The sequence below is a fragment of the Suillus bovinus genome (assembly GCF_016758785.1).
Source record: "Suillus bovinus strain UH-Sbo-P2 chromosome Unknown EDB93scaffold_22, whole genome shotgun sequence".
Lineage (NCBI taxonomy): Eukaryota > Fungi > Basidiomycota > Agaricomycetes > Boletales > Suillaceae > Suillus > Suillus bovinus.
The window spans coordinates 142,866-160,723 of record NW_024542078.1 but is presented as its reverse complement, the minus strand read 5'-3'; the positions used below and the strand labels follow the sequence as shown (position 1 = coordinate 160,723).

Here is a 17,858-nt window from a genome sequence, read left to right as displayed (position 1 = left end):
CACAGATCGGAGCAGGCAGGACAATTGTTACACAGTATTACTACCGCAGAAAAAATGTAGCAAGAGTTCAGTAACGAGTTGTACTATGACGTCATCATAGCGCCTCGAGATCATCCAGATCTCAAGATCTCACGGTTATGAGCGGATGCCGAAAAGGGTACGTATAGATGATGTAGAGGGCGACGAGACCATCCTCATATTGTGACGCTCGACGCAATTACGAGGATATACGAGAAATCCTCAAAATCTGGTATGCGGCTAAGAGTCGAGACGCGACCTTCCCTTTATCTCTGAGTCATTCATTCTGAAACTGTCCAGTGGTCTGTTCATCCCCTTGTCTTCAACAACAAAAGTGGCCGCATATAATTATTGACCTGTCGCTATGTTGAACGTCGGACCAGGCCGTTCAGGAATCAACAGAATAAATGGACCTACGGAGACATCCGAAAGTGAGATTTACAACCTACCAGTAGACTCGTCGTCATTACAAGCATACCTACTTATCTAGCAAATCTAGCTAGTCACATACATCGAATCTCGAGTCTCACAAAGTCACCATTCCAAAAAAATAACCAAAAAACCCATCACAGTCAAAGTATCAAATCTAGGACTAGTGCTGTCACTACACCCACTAAACCTAAGGCCTAAGGCCCAAAACCCTAACCCCGCCCCGCCCCAATCCTCCTATAAAACAACAAATATGCACATCTCATCGTCTCATCCTTCTCCACGCCCCCACTCCCAAACACATCCTCAACTCTCAGGTCCGAGACCAACTCATCATCAATGCGTATCCACCCCTCGCGTGGCTTTGTGGGTGGAGTTGACATGTCGATGTTGGGGTGGAGGACATCGAGAGTGTAGTGTCCGCCCGAGGCCGAGAGGCCGTGGTGGTAAAGTGCTATCCGAATTGACGAGGTTACTTGAGCAGTGATTCAGGGAGACGAAGACAGACGCACCTCCAAACAACCGATATCTCGTACCATTCACCTTCCTCCCATGTGCCATCGTCTCACTCCCAACCTCCAGCTCAGGCGCAAACCCAACCTGTTTTCCAACCTTTGCAACACCTCCTTTATTAGCATCGTATAAGAACCGCTTGAGGTGGAGAATGAGGATCGGAGGGAGGGACTCAATGTGTACTTGTTGGGTTGCGTCGAGGGTAGCGCCCGGGCGGGTTACGGACGTGACCTGTACGGATTGGGGGGTGGAAATGTGTGTTAGGGCGTCCTTAATTGTGTGGATCGTGTCGCGCTGTGTCAAAGTCAATTTGATTAGCAGTAAGAGCTTAGAAGGGACAACAAAATGACGAACTTGGATGTCTAACCGTAGACTGCGCCAATCTTCGACGACGGCAGAATCTTTTTGGTGTGGTACGCGAAGAACAGAGCGGAATTTGCCGCCGAATATACGGGTCATAGGAGAGTCGGCTGTCTTTGTCTAGGAAAGGTGAGTAAGGATCAAAGGAGGAAGTGGGGACCATACAGAGCGCGTGAGGACGGTGCGGTTACGCTTGCCCACTTCGAGCCAACCTTCTTCTTGCGTGTTGTTTGCTGCAGCATTGTTCTGCTGAGCTGGAGCTGGGTTGGGGTTAGCGAGTGACGAGGAGAGCATCAGGAGCTCTTCTTCAAGTGTGTCGAGGTAGAATCCAAGGAACTCTTCTGCATCTTCTTGATGTCCACCCTATTAATACAACTCAGTATCGAAATCGCCACAAGAAGTAGGAAAGAACACTCACGCGCATATGATCGAATCTCTTCTTTTCTTTCAAAGCATCATGTACATAAGTTGGCATAAACGAATCCATGATATCTTCATGCACTTCCTCATGCACAAGACCATTCGATCCATAGCGCTCTACACCCTTTCCCTTGCCCTCAACAGGCGCCCTCTCTTTTGGCGTAAACTCCCTTATAAATCGAATGGTAGCATCGACCAACGGGGTCTTGGACTCCTCCGTAGGCTGATGTAACCGACCGAGATCCGTAAAAAAGCGCCAGAATGGAGGACAGTATACGAGGACCTGAAGGACCGCGTTAGCGAAGCACAAGTTGCCAGAGTTGACGAGGCCGCGTGGCCTGATGCGTATGGGAGCTGCGGATGATCCACCGGAGTTGAGTAGGGTTAGAAGCTCGGACTTTTTAGGGTGGGAGGGTGTTTTTGAAGACGTGGGATTTAGGAGAGGCGGAGGAGAGGCGGGAATGGAGAAGCCTACGACGGAGGATGCGGGGAGGTTGGAGGGGCCGGGTTTACGAAGGAGAGAGGCCCATGATACGGCGGGCTTTGGGGCAGGCGTGGATTTGGGGGCGAACGTAGAGGCTTCTGCAGATGGGGTAGCAGTAAGTTCTGCATCAGATGGGGTGGAGGTAGAAGGATCTGCATCGGATGGGTTAGCCGCAGAAAGCTCCGCATCAGATAAGGAAGGTGCAGCAGCGGACGTAGGAGGTTCTGTATCAGATATAGATAGCTTAGGCGCCTCTATGCGATCAGCGGATGATGGCTCAAGCTCTAGTTCGGCGGTGGATGACGTGGCCTCCTCCAAAGGCTTCTCTTCTGGTTGTTCGGGAGCCTTTGCAAGTGAAAGTGAAGTGTTAGTAGAGTCTGGTGACCCGGGGACAGGTGTATCAAATGCTGTGGAAAGCGGAGGAGTCGTAATTGATTCTGTACCGTCTGGGAGGTCAGAAGATACGTTTGGCGCTGATAGATCTATAACGACCGGTGTCGGAGATGGAGGGGGAGTTGGAATGTTGAGTGCATATTGAATAACGTCGAGAGGAGGATGAGCTAGAGGAGATATGATGATGCCAGGAGCGGTGGATGGATCTGTGGGACGTTTTGACCAAATGACCCAACCACCTAGTTTTGGATCGGTGCTAGGCATGGGTGAAGAAGGAGGCGAAGTGGTTGGATTAGGCGCCTCTTCGGGTTCTATATTTTGATTTCCGATCTGATCGCCGCTGGATTGAAGAGAAGGAAGAGTTGACAATTGTTTTGGTAAGGGAGAAAGCGACTGTTGGCCATGCTGTTGCCAGTAACTAGACCTTGGAACATAATGAGCAGGCTGATGAGGATGATGATAATTGTAGTGAGGATGGAATATTGGCCGGTGAATGTGCCCATTCATTGGTACAGGTTGATATCGCTGATATTGACCAGGAAATGGCCCAGCAGCCACATTACCGTAAGGGTAATGATAATAACTCGAAGGACCAGGAGGACCAGCGTGAGCTGCCATGCTGAAGTCTTGACTATTGTTGGGTAAATATCAAAATATAACGAGCTCAACGCACCTAACAGCGAGGAGAAAGTCTAGACTGGGTCGCGTGGTTAAGGGCCTCTTCAAAATCTGATTCCAATTCTTGTTGTATTTTGTTTGTACACTAATAGTCCCGAAATAGACTTACACGCAAACGTTAAGATCACTGTCGCTGACGATGAGCGTCGATCAGAACGAGCTCAACGACGAGCACCCGCTTGTCCTCGAACTCTTCAGTCTCAGACAAACATCAGCTCGATTTCAGGTACTTTTAATTCAATACGCCTCTGTACTGACCATTCATATTCATTAGCATGAAGCACACCAAGCTGCTCTCAGACTCCAGCGTCACACTCTAGCAGCAGCCCAAACAAACACCCGCTTAAATTTCCTCGAATCACAACATTCCTTACTTACATCTGAGCTAGCTACCCTTCGTGCTCACCCCTTACCCAACTCTCAATCAGACACCCACGTCGTCCAAGAGCTCACTCTCGCCCTAAGACGCTCTTCCGAGAAACTCGACCTTACAGAACATGCTCTAGCAGAAAAGACAGCGGAGCTCGTAAACACCCGCACAGAAGCCCAAAAAGCGCGCTACGAGGCAGAAGGCGCATATAAACTTGCCGCAAGTGCTCGTGCACGCGAAGAGGAAGGTAAAGTCCGCGAACGTAGCTTGGAAACGCGTCTCCAAGCTGCGGAGGAAGAACGCAGGCTCATAGAACTCGTGGTGCATGAGTACGCTGATCTCGTGCGCAGTTTGGATGGCAGGAAGAGCTCGCTTAGTAGTGGGGGTGCAGTACTGCAAAACACATCTGCGTCTGCGTCTTCTCTCACCCTCGTCGAAGGGCTCCATGAGGGCAAATCGAACTTGCATCGCCTTATGACTGAATTTGCCTTTGAGAACGAGAAACGCGAAACGAGCATTACCCAGCTACGCAATGAGATCGCAAATTTGGAGAACATCCTTGATGCTGAGCGTAAAACAGCCATTCATGATAGTGTTCACCTCGCGAAAGCGCAGTCAGAACTAGAGACACTAAAGCTAGACGATACCACAGCAGCCAAGATGGTCTCCCGATACATGTACGTGCTCCATACACGCATTACTTCTACAGACTCAATCATCGCACAGGAAATTCTCGCAGTCCCAAACTAATGCCCTTCAATCCACACTCACGACTCTCCAAATACGACACGCATCTACCCAACATACCCTTCAATCTACGATAAACGATACCGAAGCAAGGATGCACGCTTACATAGCTGAAAATGCACGTCTTCGCGACGCATTAGAAGAGCTCGGTGAAGAGGTCACCAGGGAAGCATATGGACGGCGAAGGGAAGTTGCACTGCGTCTTGCCCTTCTCGCGCGCGAAGAAGCGCTCGGCGAAGCCCTACGCAGATGGGTTCGAAGAGCCGGAGAAGGTATACACCGCTGCGGAGATGCAGATAGTCAGACGTATGCTACTTTTGAGCGGGCAGTGAGGGATGCAGAAAGTCTTCTGGTGACGCTGGATGCGGAAGTAGCTTTGGGGGATGGGAGTTCGGTTACTGGTGTATTGGGGAGGTTGGTTCTTGCTAAGGACGCTGTGATGAGGATGACTGAAGAGGTTGGGGTGGAGGTTGAGAGAAGAGTTGCTGCTGAGCGGAGTATTTCTTTGGGCAGGAGGTCTCTTGACAAGATTGTCCATGAACAGACCACTTCAGTCGAAGGAACTCCTATTGATATTACAGAACAACCAGCCCATACACAGGACACAAGCGCTGATATCCCACATATCCAGGATCTAATATTCGCTTCTCCACAATCACCTGCGCGTCCTCCAAGTCTCCTAGCAGAGGACAGCAGGGGTGCGTCCTCACCCGTCATAGGCGACATCACGCCTGGTACTTCACAGCCGCTTCTTGATTTACCCACTGAATCAAGACAGTCGCCTGCTAGCTCGATCCTCAATGTGACGCAGACCCCTGCTGGGAAAGAGGCATATACTTTGCCGCAGTCTGCCGAACTAGCCACGCCTTTGGCTTCAGCGGATGAGCTGACTATGGAGCCTGTTGAAACGGATATAATTTCGGATACTCAAGAAGCTAAATTGCACGTTCAAACACCTGACACTAAAGGTATACCTTTACCCGTCATAGGCGACACCACGCCTGGTACTTTGCAGCCGCTTCTCGATTTACCCGTCGAACCAGGTCGGTCGACTGCAGTCTCAATCCTCAATCTGGTGCAGACCCCCGCTGGGGAAGAAACATGTACTTTACTGCCGTCCGCCGAGTCACGTACCCCTTTGACTTCCGCGACTCATTCGAATGAGTCGACTATAGACGATGGAATTTCAAACACTACGGATATCCCATCCCTAAGGGATCTTGCAAACCAGGAGGAAAGTCTCACCAACCAATTCCTGGAAAGAAACGAGGACTTCAGTGACTTCTTCACTCCAGCTGTTACAAGTCCAGAAGTTCGAGTAGTCGACGCAGCTAATGAACCCAACGACTTAACCACCAACATCATTCCCTCATCACGACCCCCATTCATACCGGACGAAATTTCATCCTTACTATCCTCCCTGAGCCAAGTCAATCACCGCTACGACGCCCTCCAACACGCATTCCGCGACTGCTCTCTCGCGCTCAAAGACCTCAAACGCTTGCTCCCTCCCATCGCCATCGCCTCTCCGCCGACACTGACACCAACACCTTATTCTCCCCATTCTCTCCTCCGCACCGCCCTAGACCGCATATCCGACTACACCGAAGACACCCGTGTCGAGCTCGAAATCCGCATCACAGACGAAGCACTCGCCATTCGCGGTTTCGAGACCCTCCTCACCGTCCCAGGCGCACTTTCCCTCTCATCAGATTCGAATCTGGACCTTGAAGAAATGCGGGCTTTTGTTGATGGGCGTGATGAGGGCGTAAGGAGGGCTATGGCGAGGCTTGAGGAGAAATTGGGGGATGTACAACATGATGTAGCAGTTGTTAAGCGGGCTGTGCATGACTTTCAGGTTCAGCCTGACGAGGAGAGGGAAGTAGAGGAAGGCAAAAGCTGGTCTACATGGACATCAAGCCTCCTCCCTCGTTCATCCACGCCTACACCAAGCCAAACGCCTACATTTGGTTCTGTGATGACTTCTCCGCGATTGAGGCGTCCCCCCTCGGTGAAGCAACTGTTTTCGCTTGCAGAGCTGGAGTTGAGGATTCCTATGCCGTTGCCTGCGCCGATACCTCAATCTCAAGCTCATCCTGCGTATGGAGCCTCTGGACTTGGGGTAGGATCTGGAGTTGCACCGGGGTTGGGACGTCAACGGACGATGTCAATGATGTATTCGTTGGGAATCGGGTCTAGGGCTTCAGTTTCAACTTCAGCGTTGGGGTCGATGTCGTCGTTGGGGATACCCGGGATGTCGCCTGTGAAAAGTGGGGGAGGCAAGAGTAGGTTTGTTACGACCCCGCTCGCTGGTGAGACCCATCGTGATCGCGATGAAAGCGATGTCGAGTGATGTGTTTCATCACTTCTGTGCGCGATCTAATGTTATGCTTGGTTGGTTTATTGCTCTGTATGATTCATTGCTAGGTTGGGACTTTGTTTGCATAGATCCTACTTACGTAGAGGATCATTGATACTTGCACCGATTACGAGCGTTAACATTCACCCCCAGTGAAAATCGACAAGAACATATTTCCGAGGTACAGTGATCTCCGGCTCGCATATCAAAGGAGTCATTAAATTTGTTTCCATGTCTCGCAAAAACTGCTCATATTATCGCAGATCATGGGGACCCTGGCGGTGCTTGCTTGTCGGTGCCGAATTTTTGGTTTTACGGTAGATCTGCGCGCAAACACCACTGGAACGGGGACTGTCTGTTTCGTTTGTGAAATCTGACATATGTCCGTGTTGGGCGTTGGGCGGTCGTACCTCTGGAGTCATTTTCAACGTCCCCACGAGGCCCGCGTAGTAGAGTCATCCCGAACCAGCCGTATAGGTTCGAACTCACTGACGTTTGCCTTGGGAAGGGCAATTTGTAAAGAACACCTCACGGATTGCGAGGAAGATATCATTTAGGTCCGCGACTGATTCCTCGAACGGCCTCAGACCATGGACGAACCTGGACGTAAATCTAACTGACATATGATCTTTGAGACAGAATTCTCGGACAATCAAAGTGTAGGTGCATGCAGCAAGAACGGCATGTTCTGATAAAGCTTCTCAAGCGTTAACTGTTATATCGTATGTTCATTCCACGATGTCGGATTAAACTCATCAAACTCACCAATCACATCACACACTTTTTGGACATGATCTGGTGCCCCAGGTTCTCCGCACGCTGCGAGATCGAGATTTTTGGTGTTGCCGATGTTATTTGATGCACCTGTGTTGATCCTCGTCTTGATAAGCTCAAGTTCAGGACGGTGTTAATCGAAGGTACTCCAACTGCTGAGCCAGGTACGCTCATCCCTTGACGAAGCGTCCCACGGCCGGTACTGAAACAAATTGTATGGTTCGTCTGGTGCTCAACTGTGACAGGTTGTCATCGTGAGCGATCACCAGTTTGGTCTGGTTATTATGAGCAAGATAAAAACGCGCGCTGGTCTGACGCAATCGCTTTTCGAATCTCTGATTCCACTTGGGAACGGACCCTCTGCAAGTGCAGTCCCGCATGCGCCCTTGTTTGTTTGAATTCCCCTCATACATGTTCTACAAGGACACACCACACAGCGGTGTTACTGCCCGACGTCCTCGTAACGGTAACGTAGATATAGATCGAAAAAAATACAAGGGAATGATTTTCGCTATGTTTCGACCTCTTTAGAAAAGTGGGACTTTTCGAGACGAAAAACGATAGAGACCGAAACGAACTTTTAACGCTTCGATACGATTTTCGTTGGCTTTAGATCACTTTTAGATGCATATATGCGCTGAAAATGTTCCATTTAGGTGGGATGAATAGGTATCCAATGCCATTGAATGATGTATCTATGGGTATCGTGATGGTTAGGTGCTCGTGGTATCGCTGCGCCCGCCATCTCGACCCGTATCCATCTACTCTTCATCTGTATCATCACCAGCGCCGTTCCTTTCGGTGGGTCCAGCCGAGCCGAGCTATAAAGCAAATCGTTGTTAGTATGAAAATACACGCAGCTATCATGAATACCACGCACCTGTAGAGCCGCTTTGTGCTTGTACACCTTTAATAGTACTAATCAGTAGATAAATGACATCAATATAAAAACGACGTACCTCTTTTTCGGCCTTCGATAGACCATTCCAGTAGGTTGCGAAGATGCTCGCAGGTTCCTTTTAATGACCATTCGATTGCCATTCGAAAGCGCAAAGATTCCTAGAATAATAATAGTGTTAGCCTTACTTGCTTCGACAGCAATAGATAAATCTCACCGTGCTGTGATCTTCGAGCTCACACGCATGGGCTTCGTACTCGGCTGACGCTTCTTGGCAGGTTGGGCCTTCGAGTTGATTGTACTAGGAATGGGGTCCGGAGGTTTTGCTACCAGGAGTTCCATTTTGACAGCGAGGGAAGTATCCGATGGGTCATTGGATGGAGGCGTGATGATAGTCGGCTCAGCGCTAGTGGTTCCAGAAGTGATGGAGTTGATAGAGGCAGTAACTTTCTTTGGGATTGGGTTGGGGCGAGGTTTGAAGACAAAATTAGAACTAAATTAATAGCGTTCGTAGTATAGAATAAACAATAGAGCAATCACTTACAGAGGATTGTTGACCTCCACAGTAATCACTTCCTTCTCTTTTCCTTTGTCTGTACGGGGTGATAGAGTTGGTTCACGTTCTAGTGAAGGGTGTCGCAGGATTTCCAAGTTCTCAGTGCGGGGTGAGGCAGGCCGTGTAATCTACAACGATTAATAAATAAAAAGGATGGAAACTTTGACTTACCGGTGGAATATACAAATCATTATCGAAGCCAGTGAAAAAAGGTGAAGGTGAGAGGTCCTCCGAGTCCACTTAAACTCGCTGTCTTTTCAACGCTGGTTCTGTGACAGGGTCAATATCAATATTAACTCGTTTCAGAGAAGTCAAAGAAGATGAGGAAGGAGGGGTAACAGCAGGTGTTGAAGTCGGTAGGGACTCGTTGTCGTTGTCGTTGTCATTGTCATTGTCGAAAGTCTGTGTCTTCGGACTTCACGTGACCGCTAGTTTGTTTCTTCACGACGTGGTAGTGGTACCATTGGGAATAGTTGTCGGTCATTAATTTCATTGCTTTCCAATTGTCAAATCGATATTCTAGTCCAGCCAATCGATTATGGGCGCTTCAGAACGCATGTTCGGCAGCTGCCTGTTCGCCCTGCGTTATCAGTCGTCACCTTGCTACCAAGAAATTTCTCAGAACTTACGCTCGACTGTCCTTCTAATTTACTCCATGAGTGAAGACAATCCTTCTCGGAAGAAGCGTTTGGGATTGCTGAGGTGAAGTCGTTCAAGCCCTCGTTTGGCAGAGGAGAGAGGCCGCGGAGCAGTCGATGATGTATGGACTTCCGCTATTACAGCTACACCATTGTTTCTAATCGTGATTATAGCCATCCTCTCTTTCGCCTTCGAGGAATGGATCTCGCGAGGTGTTATGGAGGTTTCTTCCCAAGTCATTTGACGAATTCGCTCGAAGCGCTCGACAGCCTCCCAACTCTGAATCCATGGCTGCAAGTTCCAGCGCACGAGATCTCCTACACACTCAGACAAACCAGGTATATGCAATCCTTGGTACATTCTGTGTGTGATCTAACCAATAATGGCCGCAGGATCTTCCACCACTCACCACCGTCACTCCCGAACCAAATCCTGACCAGTCTTCCGATGTGGGCGTTGCGAACATAAATTTGACTATTACAGTTTGTAGTGTTCTTATCCCTCTTTCGATCATGTACTGAGTCCCATCCTCAGTGCGAGCAACCTGACCCGAAGGTTGTCAAGGCAAAGCTCGCGAACGCTAAAGCAGATCTTGACGGAATCAGACATGTCTCAGGAATGGCAGAAAATGCTGCTTCAACATCCGACAACCTACAATCTGTTTCTGATACAATCGACATATTCGCCCCAATGCTCGCACCATTAAAAAAGTTTAACTCCATTGCTACAGGGCTTGCAGAAGTACGAGCATCTATCTCGATTTTGTATGTGGCTGATCTTTATGTTTAGGTCCATCCCTACGCGAAGGTGGCGTTGAGCATCTTCACCTTCGCATCCAAGGTATGCTCGATTTTATATTCTTACACTTCCCGGTCAATAATATTGTATGGGCGATAGATAATTATCGATCAGGCGAACCGGGATGATGCCGTGTCCCGTCTGCTCTTGAAGATATCGGACGTCTAATGCTTTATTAACGGCCCACGAAGGAGCGGCTAGGATTGCATCCATGCTAGAGTTATATGGAAAGATTGCGCGACAGACGCTGGAGTGTGCCGACTTTGTCGTCTATTACTCAGATATGAAGAGTTTTGTGAGTCTTTTCTTTTCCACCACGATGTCGCTCAAGACTAATCATCTTTGTACATGGAAAAGGCTTGGCAAGCACATCCTCAATGAAACAGAGGCTGCGATCCAACGTCACAACGAGCTCGACAACCTCATGCGACAGTTCCGAGATCAAATGACTCTTACCACTATTGAAACTGTCCACCACATTGGTACGATCAACTTCGCACGCGACTTGGCTGATTGCGAATTACGATGCGGGCAGCATTGGCGCATGCGGTTCATGATGACAACGAGCTTAAGCACACTGTAGACGTCTCAAGACTATGGCAGGAGTTAGTCATAGGACCGATTGGTGAGGCCTCGAAAGCCATTATTGCACCTGTCCTGCTAGTCATCAATGCATTGGACGAGAGCGGTGACCTGAATACCCGAGAACAGATTCTTCGTCTGCTCACTGGCAAGCGGAACGCTTCTACCTCACAAGTAGCCGAACTTTCCGCATTCTCCTCACTTCTCGTCCACTCCCAGATACTCTGGATGCATCACATGTCCGTCATGTCTCCATGGATGATATCTCGCCCGCATCCACATACAACGACATCCAGTTATACATTTCTACCAGGCTCGCGGGACTGTACAACTTTTTCAACGATACGCACTTCAAGACGCTTGCAGAGAAATCCGATGGCCTGTTCGAATGGGCTCGTCTCGCTTGTGAGTATATCAACAGCAAGAATGGAATTGGCCTGACAAGACGATTCGTCGACGTTAAGCATTCACCAACTTGCTGATGTGGGAATGGATATCACATTCGTCCTACACCGAATTGCTCCTCATGCAGAATAAGACAGGTGGCAACATGCTGGCGTCACAGGAATACTCTGCTCAATAGGATTCCGCAGCGGTCCTAATTGCCACGAAGTAATCTCACTGGCAGCACATAAAAGCAAGGCATCCGATTCCCGTTTTTCTCTTTAGATTGATTTCATTCCATAGACACCACATCCCCACAAACAATGCGTTTCCCAGTTGTCCTCGCTGTTGTCGCTACTTTGACAGCATTAATATGTGCCGAGCCCATCGAGGCCGACTCTGATGCCGACGCCCACGTTGGAGTATGTCCTATGTATTGCGCGCGTAGTGCAACTTGCGAGAACTGCCTTGCTCAACGATGCGTATGACTAGTTTTCCTGTATTCAACCACATAACTCACCAGTGAGGTAGATCGCCTTCTTATGTTACTAAAGCGCCAGTGAGCTGTGATTCTACTTTCACATCGTTGCAATATGGTTGATGGAACCGCGCGCAAGTTAGTACAAATGGTTTTTTGCTCGGTTGATCAACATGAACTTACATCGATATTTAGGAGATGTTTTTGTGTCAGAAAATATTTGAAATTTAAACTGGAAATAACTTCAACTTCAACTTTTGGTGATGTTTGAAATGTCACATTTTGGCGAAAGGGATCGTTTCATAGGGCTGATATTTTTTCGATGTGTATCTACGTATATCTGCCTCTAAATTGTCGATTTTCACTGGGAGGCCTGATTGTACATATTGTGCTTTGTCGCGCTCGGGCAAGGTTCGTGCTCTTTAATCATGAGCTAGCACTACATTGAATCTCTCAGTTAAAACAAGTTGTGACGTCCTCATCACTCCTGAACTTTTGAACTGGAATTCTGGAATACGGCATTCTGAATATAGCTGTATGAACAACAGAAGACTATCGTTTGCGATTCTGCCAGTCATAAGACTCGGCTCAAATTCCAGAGTCAGACGTCAACCATTCACCGACTTGGTTATGTGGGAGTGGATATCACAGTCATCCCATATCGAATTGCCTCTCACAGAATACTGTAGGAATCAACTCAATTCGGCACCCCCATGTGACCGTGACATGCCAGGTCGATTCGACATTCCGACACTTAGGCCTGTGATGTGTGACATGCCGAAAATTTTCGACACCACAAGTCAACACCAATGCGATGACTAAGTACTTACACCTAAAATATTCCTAATTAGGCAGTAGCATGATAAGTACGAAATGTTAAGTTTTCATTTCGGAGGTTAAGGACAACAACATTGTATTGAAATGAATGCCGTTAAAGCCCCTCAACAAATGCACCCCCTCCTTGAGCTACCAAAGGATGCTCTCATTCAAATTCTCCCCCAAGGAAACCTGTCCGTGCTCGAATTCTTATCCTTCAAATTTCCTGCCATCATGGTCACTACAAAACACACAAGTGTTGAAGCATTCTTCGCTAAAGATCAGCCATCCCTTTGTGATGCCCAGCTCATACAAGACTTTCCTATCCCCTCAACACAAACACTTGACATGCTTTCCGAATCAAGTTCCGAGGCCGTAGAGAATGGAGCATTGTCGCTGGAGTGTGCACATCTTACAGGTGATGCCACCAAGACATGACTCCCACTCTGGGTTCTCACCTACTGGAGTGAAGTTGCAATGCTTCGTCACAAACATCTTGAACTGTGGATCTGGGCTGAGCAAAACATGGAACGGAGGACTCAGCTATGGAAAAACGAGGAGGGTGAAGAAGCTCGAAGATTGGTTACGAAGATTTATAATGCTCTTACCTGCATTTCATGGTCTGGGAAACTCAGTGGTTTTGCTGTTGCAGAGCCTGTTGTTGAGCTAACAGCATATGCTACTGACGAGTGGCTGTCGGATGTCCATGAAAATCAGATGCTCGACCTACTGCGGAGGAGACTTCAGCATCAGCCACAACAGAAAAAGATTGAGATTGAGAACATTTACTTTTATGGCTTCTTGATAAAAGCATATGAAATATACAGCTCGGGGGAATACAAGGGCCGGTATTTTGCATGTGCACGTGAAACAGGAGATGCAATGGCTTCAGGCCTCAGCAGTTGTATTGGATTCTTGGTTAACGTCTACAGCAACCACTGGGCTGCAGTCGTCATCAACTTTGAATCCTCTACGATCTTCTATGGTGATTCCATCTATAAAAAGCCTCCAACTGGGTTCCTCACAGCACTACACTGGTGGACACACCATCACACTGGTCAACATTTCAAAGAGGAATCACTTATCATCACCCACCAGCAGGATAGCTTCTCATGCAGGCTTCTCTCATTTAATGCACTCACACATCATGTTCTCCCCTCGGAATACCCCTTGATCCCAGCTTCGCAAGTTAGGAATGGTAGGCTCAAAGTCATGCTAGATGTGATTGACTGGCACCTCGATCAGGCACGTAGCTTAGCTTAACAATATTACAAGCACTTACATTCTTTTAGAATTTTGTGCCTGCACTCACTGGTGAAAAATGCTCAACAGTTGACTCGTCACCTATTCAAACAGCGGGTGACTCACCACATCCTGATGCTGGCCCTGATACATCCCTAGGCTACTCGTTTGACTCGGAGTCAGAGGAACTGAGCACAACATCCATCACTCTGGACAACAAACCACATACCAAAGAATTGTGCCAATCTGCAATTCACGATGCTATCAAAGACCAAAAGGCTGGACATGCACGTGGCTTAATGAGGTTCTTAAAGCCTTGTACACATGAAGAACTTCATGCTCAACTCACCAAGGTTGAAGCCAAGCTGGACGAGGGATGGCAACAGGCTCAGGAATACCAGGAGATAGCAGACCAAAGGCAGAAAATAGTGGTTAGGGAGGAGAATAAGAAAAGGCAGCAGAAACATCGCCAGCAACAGCACAATGATAAAATTGCAAGGGGCAAACAGAGTCCTGGAGGAACCAAACAGAATCTCAAGGTGTGCAGCTATCTGGTTCGGTACTTGAGCATTTGACTAATGAGACATCAGTGACGGTGTACTAGATATGACCACCATGAAAGACGGTACAGCAAAGCGAGCACGAACCTCTATTGCAGAGTTGTCAAGACCCAATAAAGCTACAAGAGAACATCAGCATCAGCATTGGAACACAAAGCATAAACCTGGATGAATACGTGTACATGAAAAGCAGGATGCAGTCTACCATAACTGGCATGGCCTATCGACATGGGCTCAAATTGACAATGCTGCTAAACATCCATCAGTTATGTGGAGCTCATCACATCTTGTTTGATACTTACAGCAAAAAGACCCCATAATTTTCAAAGGCCTCACACAATCAACAGTTGAGGGCTGGATTGACTGTGTGGAAAAACCAAGATGGACAGATGCTGCGATCCACATGGCGGAGCTAGGTAATCATCAGGGCCACTCAAAAGGAGGTACAAAGGGGATTTTGGTATGTTGACTTACTAAGTATCTCATCATCGACCCACCCTAATGCGATTTAGATAAATTACCCAGCTGTTGAGCGAGTCATTGTCAAGCATCTAGAAGGACTTCGAGAAGGCGGAGCAGTCCTTACCCTCGTGACAATTCAAGCAATCATGATTGCTATCATCTTGGATTTGGCACCACAGATCTTTCATCAGCAAGCTAAAGACAAATCCTGATTTCAGTGCTCCGACACATTTGTTCGACACTGGCTACATCATACCTTGGATTGGTCAGAGAGACATGCAACTCGAGCTGCGCAAAAGATACCTGAAAATTGGGAGGAACTATGTGAGCACTCGTTCCTTCGATTAGCATACACCATCAAAGAGGAAGATATCCCCTCCACACTCTACATTAATTCTAACCAAACCCAGGTCGTGTATGCACAGGGCTGCCAACTCACATGGGCGAAAACTGGAGCAAAGCAAATTTCAACTGTTGGCAATGATGAGAAACGAGCATTTACCGTCATGGTTTCCATTTCGAACGATGGCACAATGCTGCCCCTGCAAGCCATCTATCAGGGTTACTCAAAAGGGTCCCACCCAAGCCAGTCTGCACCAAACTATGAAAACTGTATCAGCGCTGGATTTAAATTCGAACATTCAAACACGAAAGCTTACTGGTCCACGCACATGACCATGCACTCCCTCGTTGACAACATCATTGCTCCTTACTTTGAGCAGAAGAAGCAAGAGCTAGGTCTACCGCAGATGCAGAAGACGATCTGGCAAATTGATGTCTGGTCTGTGCACAGGTCAGAAGAGTTTCGGTCATGGATGAAGATACACTACCCAACTATTGGGTTGCACTACGTACCTGGAGGTTGCACTGGCTTGTTTCAGCCGTGTGACATTGGGATCCAGCGAGTCTTCAAACACTCCTTGAAGTGCTCGTATCATAGCGATGTAGTCTTGGAAATGTCGAATCAGCTTGCGCATGAGGAGACGCACCTTTTTGTTGACAAGCAGATCGGAGTTCTTCGTGATTGCAGCATGACATGGCTGTGGAATGCATTCAACACTGTAAACACACCGGACATCATGAAAAAGGTAAGTAAAAAAAACTCACCATTACATCGAGGCACTAAAATTTTGTTTTAGTCATTCAAGATGTGTCGTGTGCGTGGCTTTAACCTCTCGTACCAAAGTCTCACCAGTTATACTGCATGAGAGAAGTTGAGGAATTTGAAAAATGATGAACCAGAGTTTTGGGACGAACTCACCAGGCAAACAGGATAGAAGATGAAAGACAGTGATGGCATAGAGGTCCTCGGCGATGAGGCAGAGCTCGATGGTCTCCCAGAGGGTGATGATACTGATGTGCCATGTTCATCTGTTATTGCAGACATGTTGAGTGGCAACATTCATACAGGATCCGAGAGACCAGTCGGAGTGCTTACCTCCAAAGGAGAAGTCGAGACCATGGACTTTGTAGTGGACGTGGTACCTGAGGCGGCATCAGGAAAAAACAAAGTGACTACATAGCACTATATAGTCAGGGTAGCACAAGTAGCCCCATTGTCAAGTGCCCTCTATGTAGTCACCATAGGGTCCCATAGTAACTACTAGTAGCTACGAGGTACTACTGTAATTTGTCGGAGTGCTACTAAACGCAGCTATAAATTACTACCAGCAGCTATATAGCACACCAAAGAACCTCGTAGTAACAATTAAATTCAAGCACCTGAAACACAAACTAGCATAATACGAATGTCTTACTCACTGCGTCCCTATTCATCATCCCCACCCTCACTACTAGGATACTCATACTCCTTGACCTCATCCTCGACTGCCACATCCTTCCCCTCACACTGGTACTCTCAAATAGCGTCTTCAAATGCCGCGTCATCAATGTGGGCCTGGGATGTAGCTGACAATGGAATGAGTGATGCAACACCTGCGTGGAAGCTGAGAAGTGTGAGCATTAGAAAAGTCAGTGAGATAAGAGTCCAACATACCGCACTGTATCATGCAGATTGATACAAATTTTCGAGAGGAGTGTGTAAGCCGCCATGCGCTCATCAAAGCATTGCAGTGAGCTGAAATGATGGTTGTAGACGGTCCCATAACCAGCAGATGTGAACTTGATGTCCTCTTTGATGCCTTGCGACCACTCATCGACACAACATTCTATCTATAAGATACTATTGTCAGCGTCATCAAGTTGAAAGTAAGAATTTGAAAAACGGCTCACAGCTGTAAGCATGAGCACAATAGTTTTGATAGGGATGGGGTTGAAGTATTTGTGGTAGACGACACCCTCGTCACTTCGGTTCAAGAACCACATGCTGTTGATACCCTGTTGAAGCAACTCAGTCTTGTAGATGCCTGACTTCGATGATGGGTCCTATTGCTCAATGTCAGCACTAAGTTATGTAGACCATCAAATACTCACCTTGAAAACAAAGATTGAGCCAATTTTCAATCTCTCCACAAGATCTCGGTTTGACCTTATCACCTCCATAGAATTACTTGAGCGGAAGCCGTGAAATGAAGCCGTGAGTGGACACATCTTCATCTTGAGTTCGCCTTGCACTTGTGAAGCACATTTTAATAGCTTTGAATGAATAAGACCAGGAATGCACTAAAAATACTGTGCTCACCATATTCACCGCCAAAGGGGTCAGTTTGACGTCAACACCTTTGAGTTGACATGCCTCGCGCCAGGCCTCTTTCACCAGTTTTGTCTCAGCTGCAATGGAATCCGGAAAAGGTGCCTGTGTGACGATGAGACACCGATAAATGGAGCAAGCAGTTATGAGAATCTCTTTTGAGATTTCGTCAAAGTCGCTGGCTTTCACGCGTCGATGCGAACTGTCAGCATTGTTCTTGACCTTCGGCACCATGGTATCTTCATATG

The 17,858-nt window shown here is 47.7% G+C and overlaps 7 protein-coding genes across 7 annotated transcripts; 4 read left to right on the top strand and 3 right to left on the bottom strand.

Annotated features, from left to right (window-relative positions):
* Positions 1-659: 659 nt before the first annotated feature.
* Positions 660-2,881, bottom strand: EDB93DRAFT_1103385 (uncharacterized protein; the record flags this gene model as incomplete). Its single annotated transcript, XM_041447302.1, has 5 exons — positions 660-901; positions 960-1,254; positions 1,315-1,440; positions 1,486-1,683; positions 1,739-2,881. 5 exons carry the CDS (start codon positions 2,879-2,881, stop codon positions 660-662), a joined length of 2,004 nt encoding a protein of 667 aa, XP_041308432.1.
* Positions 2,882-3,434: 553 nt separating this feature from the next.
* EDB93DRAFT_1083988 (uncharacterized protein) lies at positions 3,435-6,765 on the top strand (the record flags this gene model as incomplete). Its single annotated transcript, XM_041445802.1, has 4 exons — positions 3,435-3,521; positions 3,570-4,342; positions 4,392-5,416; positions 5,723-6,765. The coding sequence occupies 4 exons, from the start codon at positions 3,435-3,437 to the stop codon at positions 6,763-6,765; spliced, it is 2,928 nt and encodes a 975-aa protein (XP_041308431.1).
* Positions 6,766-8,306: 1,541 nt separating this feature from the next.
* On the bottom strand, positions 8,307-9,190 carry EDB93DRAFT_1103383 (uncharacterized protein; the record flags this gene model as incomplete). The annotated part of the gene is made up of 6 exons (XM_041447301.1): positions 8,307-8,366; positions 8,426-8,452; positions 8,505-8,561; positions 8,684-8,936; positions 8,988-9,036; positions 9,184-9,190. 6 exons carry the CDS (start codon positions 9,188-9,190, stop codon positions 8,307-8,309), a joined length of 453 nt encoding a protein of 150 aa, XP_041308430.1.
* Positions 9,191-9,841: 651 nt separating this feature from the next.
* On the top strand, positions 9,842-10,814 carry EDB93DRAFT_328678 (uncharacterized protein). Its single transcript, XM_041456108.1, has 6 exons — positions 9,842-9,976; positions 10,031-10,120; positions 10,173-10,379; positions 10,428-10,478; positions 10,536-10,731; positions 10,794-10,814. Exons 1-5 carry the CDS (start codon positions 9,926-9,928, stop codon positions 10,602-10,604), a joined length of 468 nt encoding a protein of 155 aa, XP_041308429.1. The 5' UTR covers positions 9,842-9,925; the 3' UTR covers positions 10,605-10,731; positions 10,794-10,814.
* Positions 10,815-13,221: 2,407 nt separating this feature from the next.
* Positions 13,222-13,959, top strand: EDB93DRAFT_1083950 (uncharacterized protein; the record flags this gene model as incomplete). The annotated part of the gene is made up of 1 exon (XM_041445796.1): positions 13,222-13,959. The coding sequence occupies one exon, from the start codon at positions 13,222-13,224 to the stop codon at positions 13,957-13,959; it is 738 nt and encodes a 245-aa protein (XP_041308428.1).
* Positions 13,960-15,217: 1,258 nt separating this feature from the next.
* On the top strand, positions 15,218-15,829 carry EDB93DRAFT_1042835 (uncharacterized protein; the record flags this gene model as incomplete). The annotated part of the gene is made up of 1 exon (XM_041444584.1): positions 15,218-15,829. A coding segment is annotated over one exon (612 nt), but the record flags the coding sequence as incomplete, so codon positions are not given.
* A 989-nt stretch (positions 15,830-16,818) lies between these two features.
* EDB93DRAFT_1249681 (uncharacterized protein) lies at positions 16,819-17,844 on the bottom strand (the record flags this gene model as incomplete). Its single annotated transcript, XM_041452901.1, has 5 exons — positions 16,819-16,906; positions 16,957-17,132; positions 17,193-17,345; positions 17,394-17,555; positions 17,602-17,844. 5 exons carry the CDS (start codon positions 17,842-17,844, stop codon positions 16,819-16,821), a joined length of 822 nt encoding a protein of 273 aa, XP_041308426.1.
* Between the last annotated feature and the right edge of the window lie 14 nt (positions 17,845-17,858).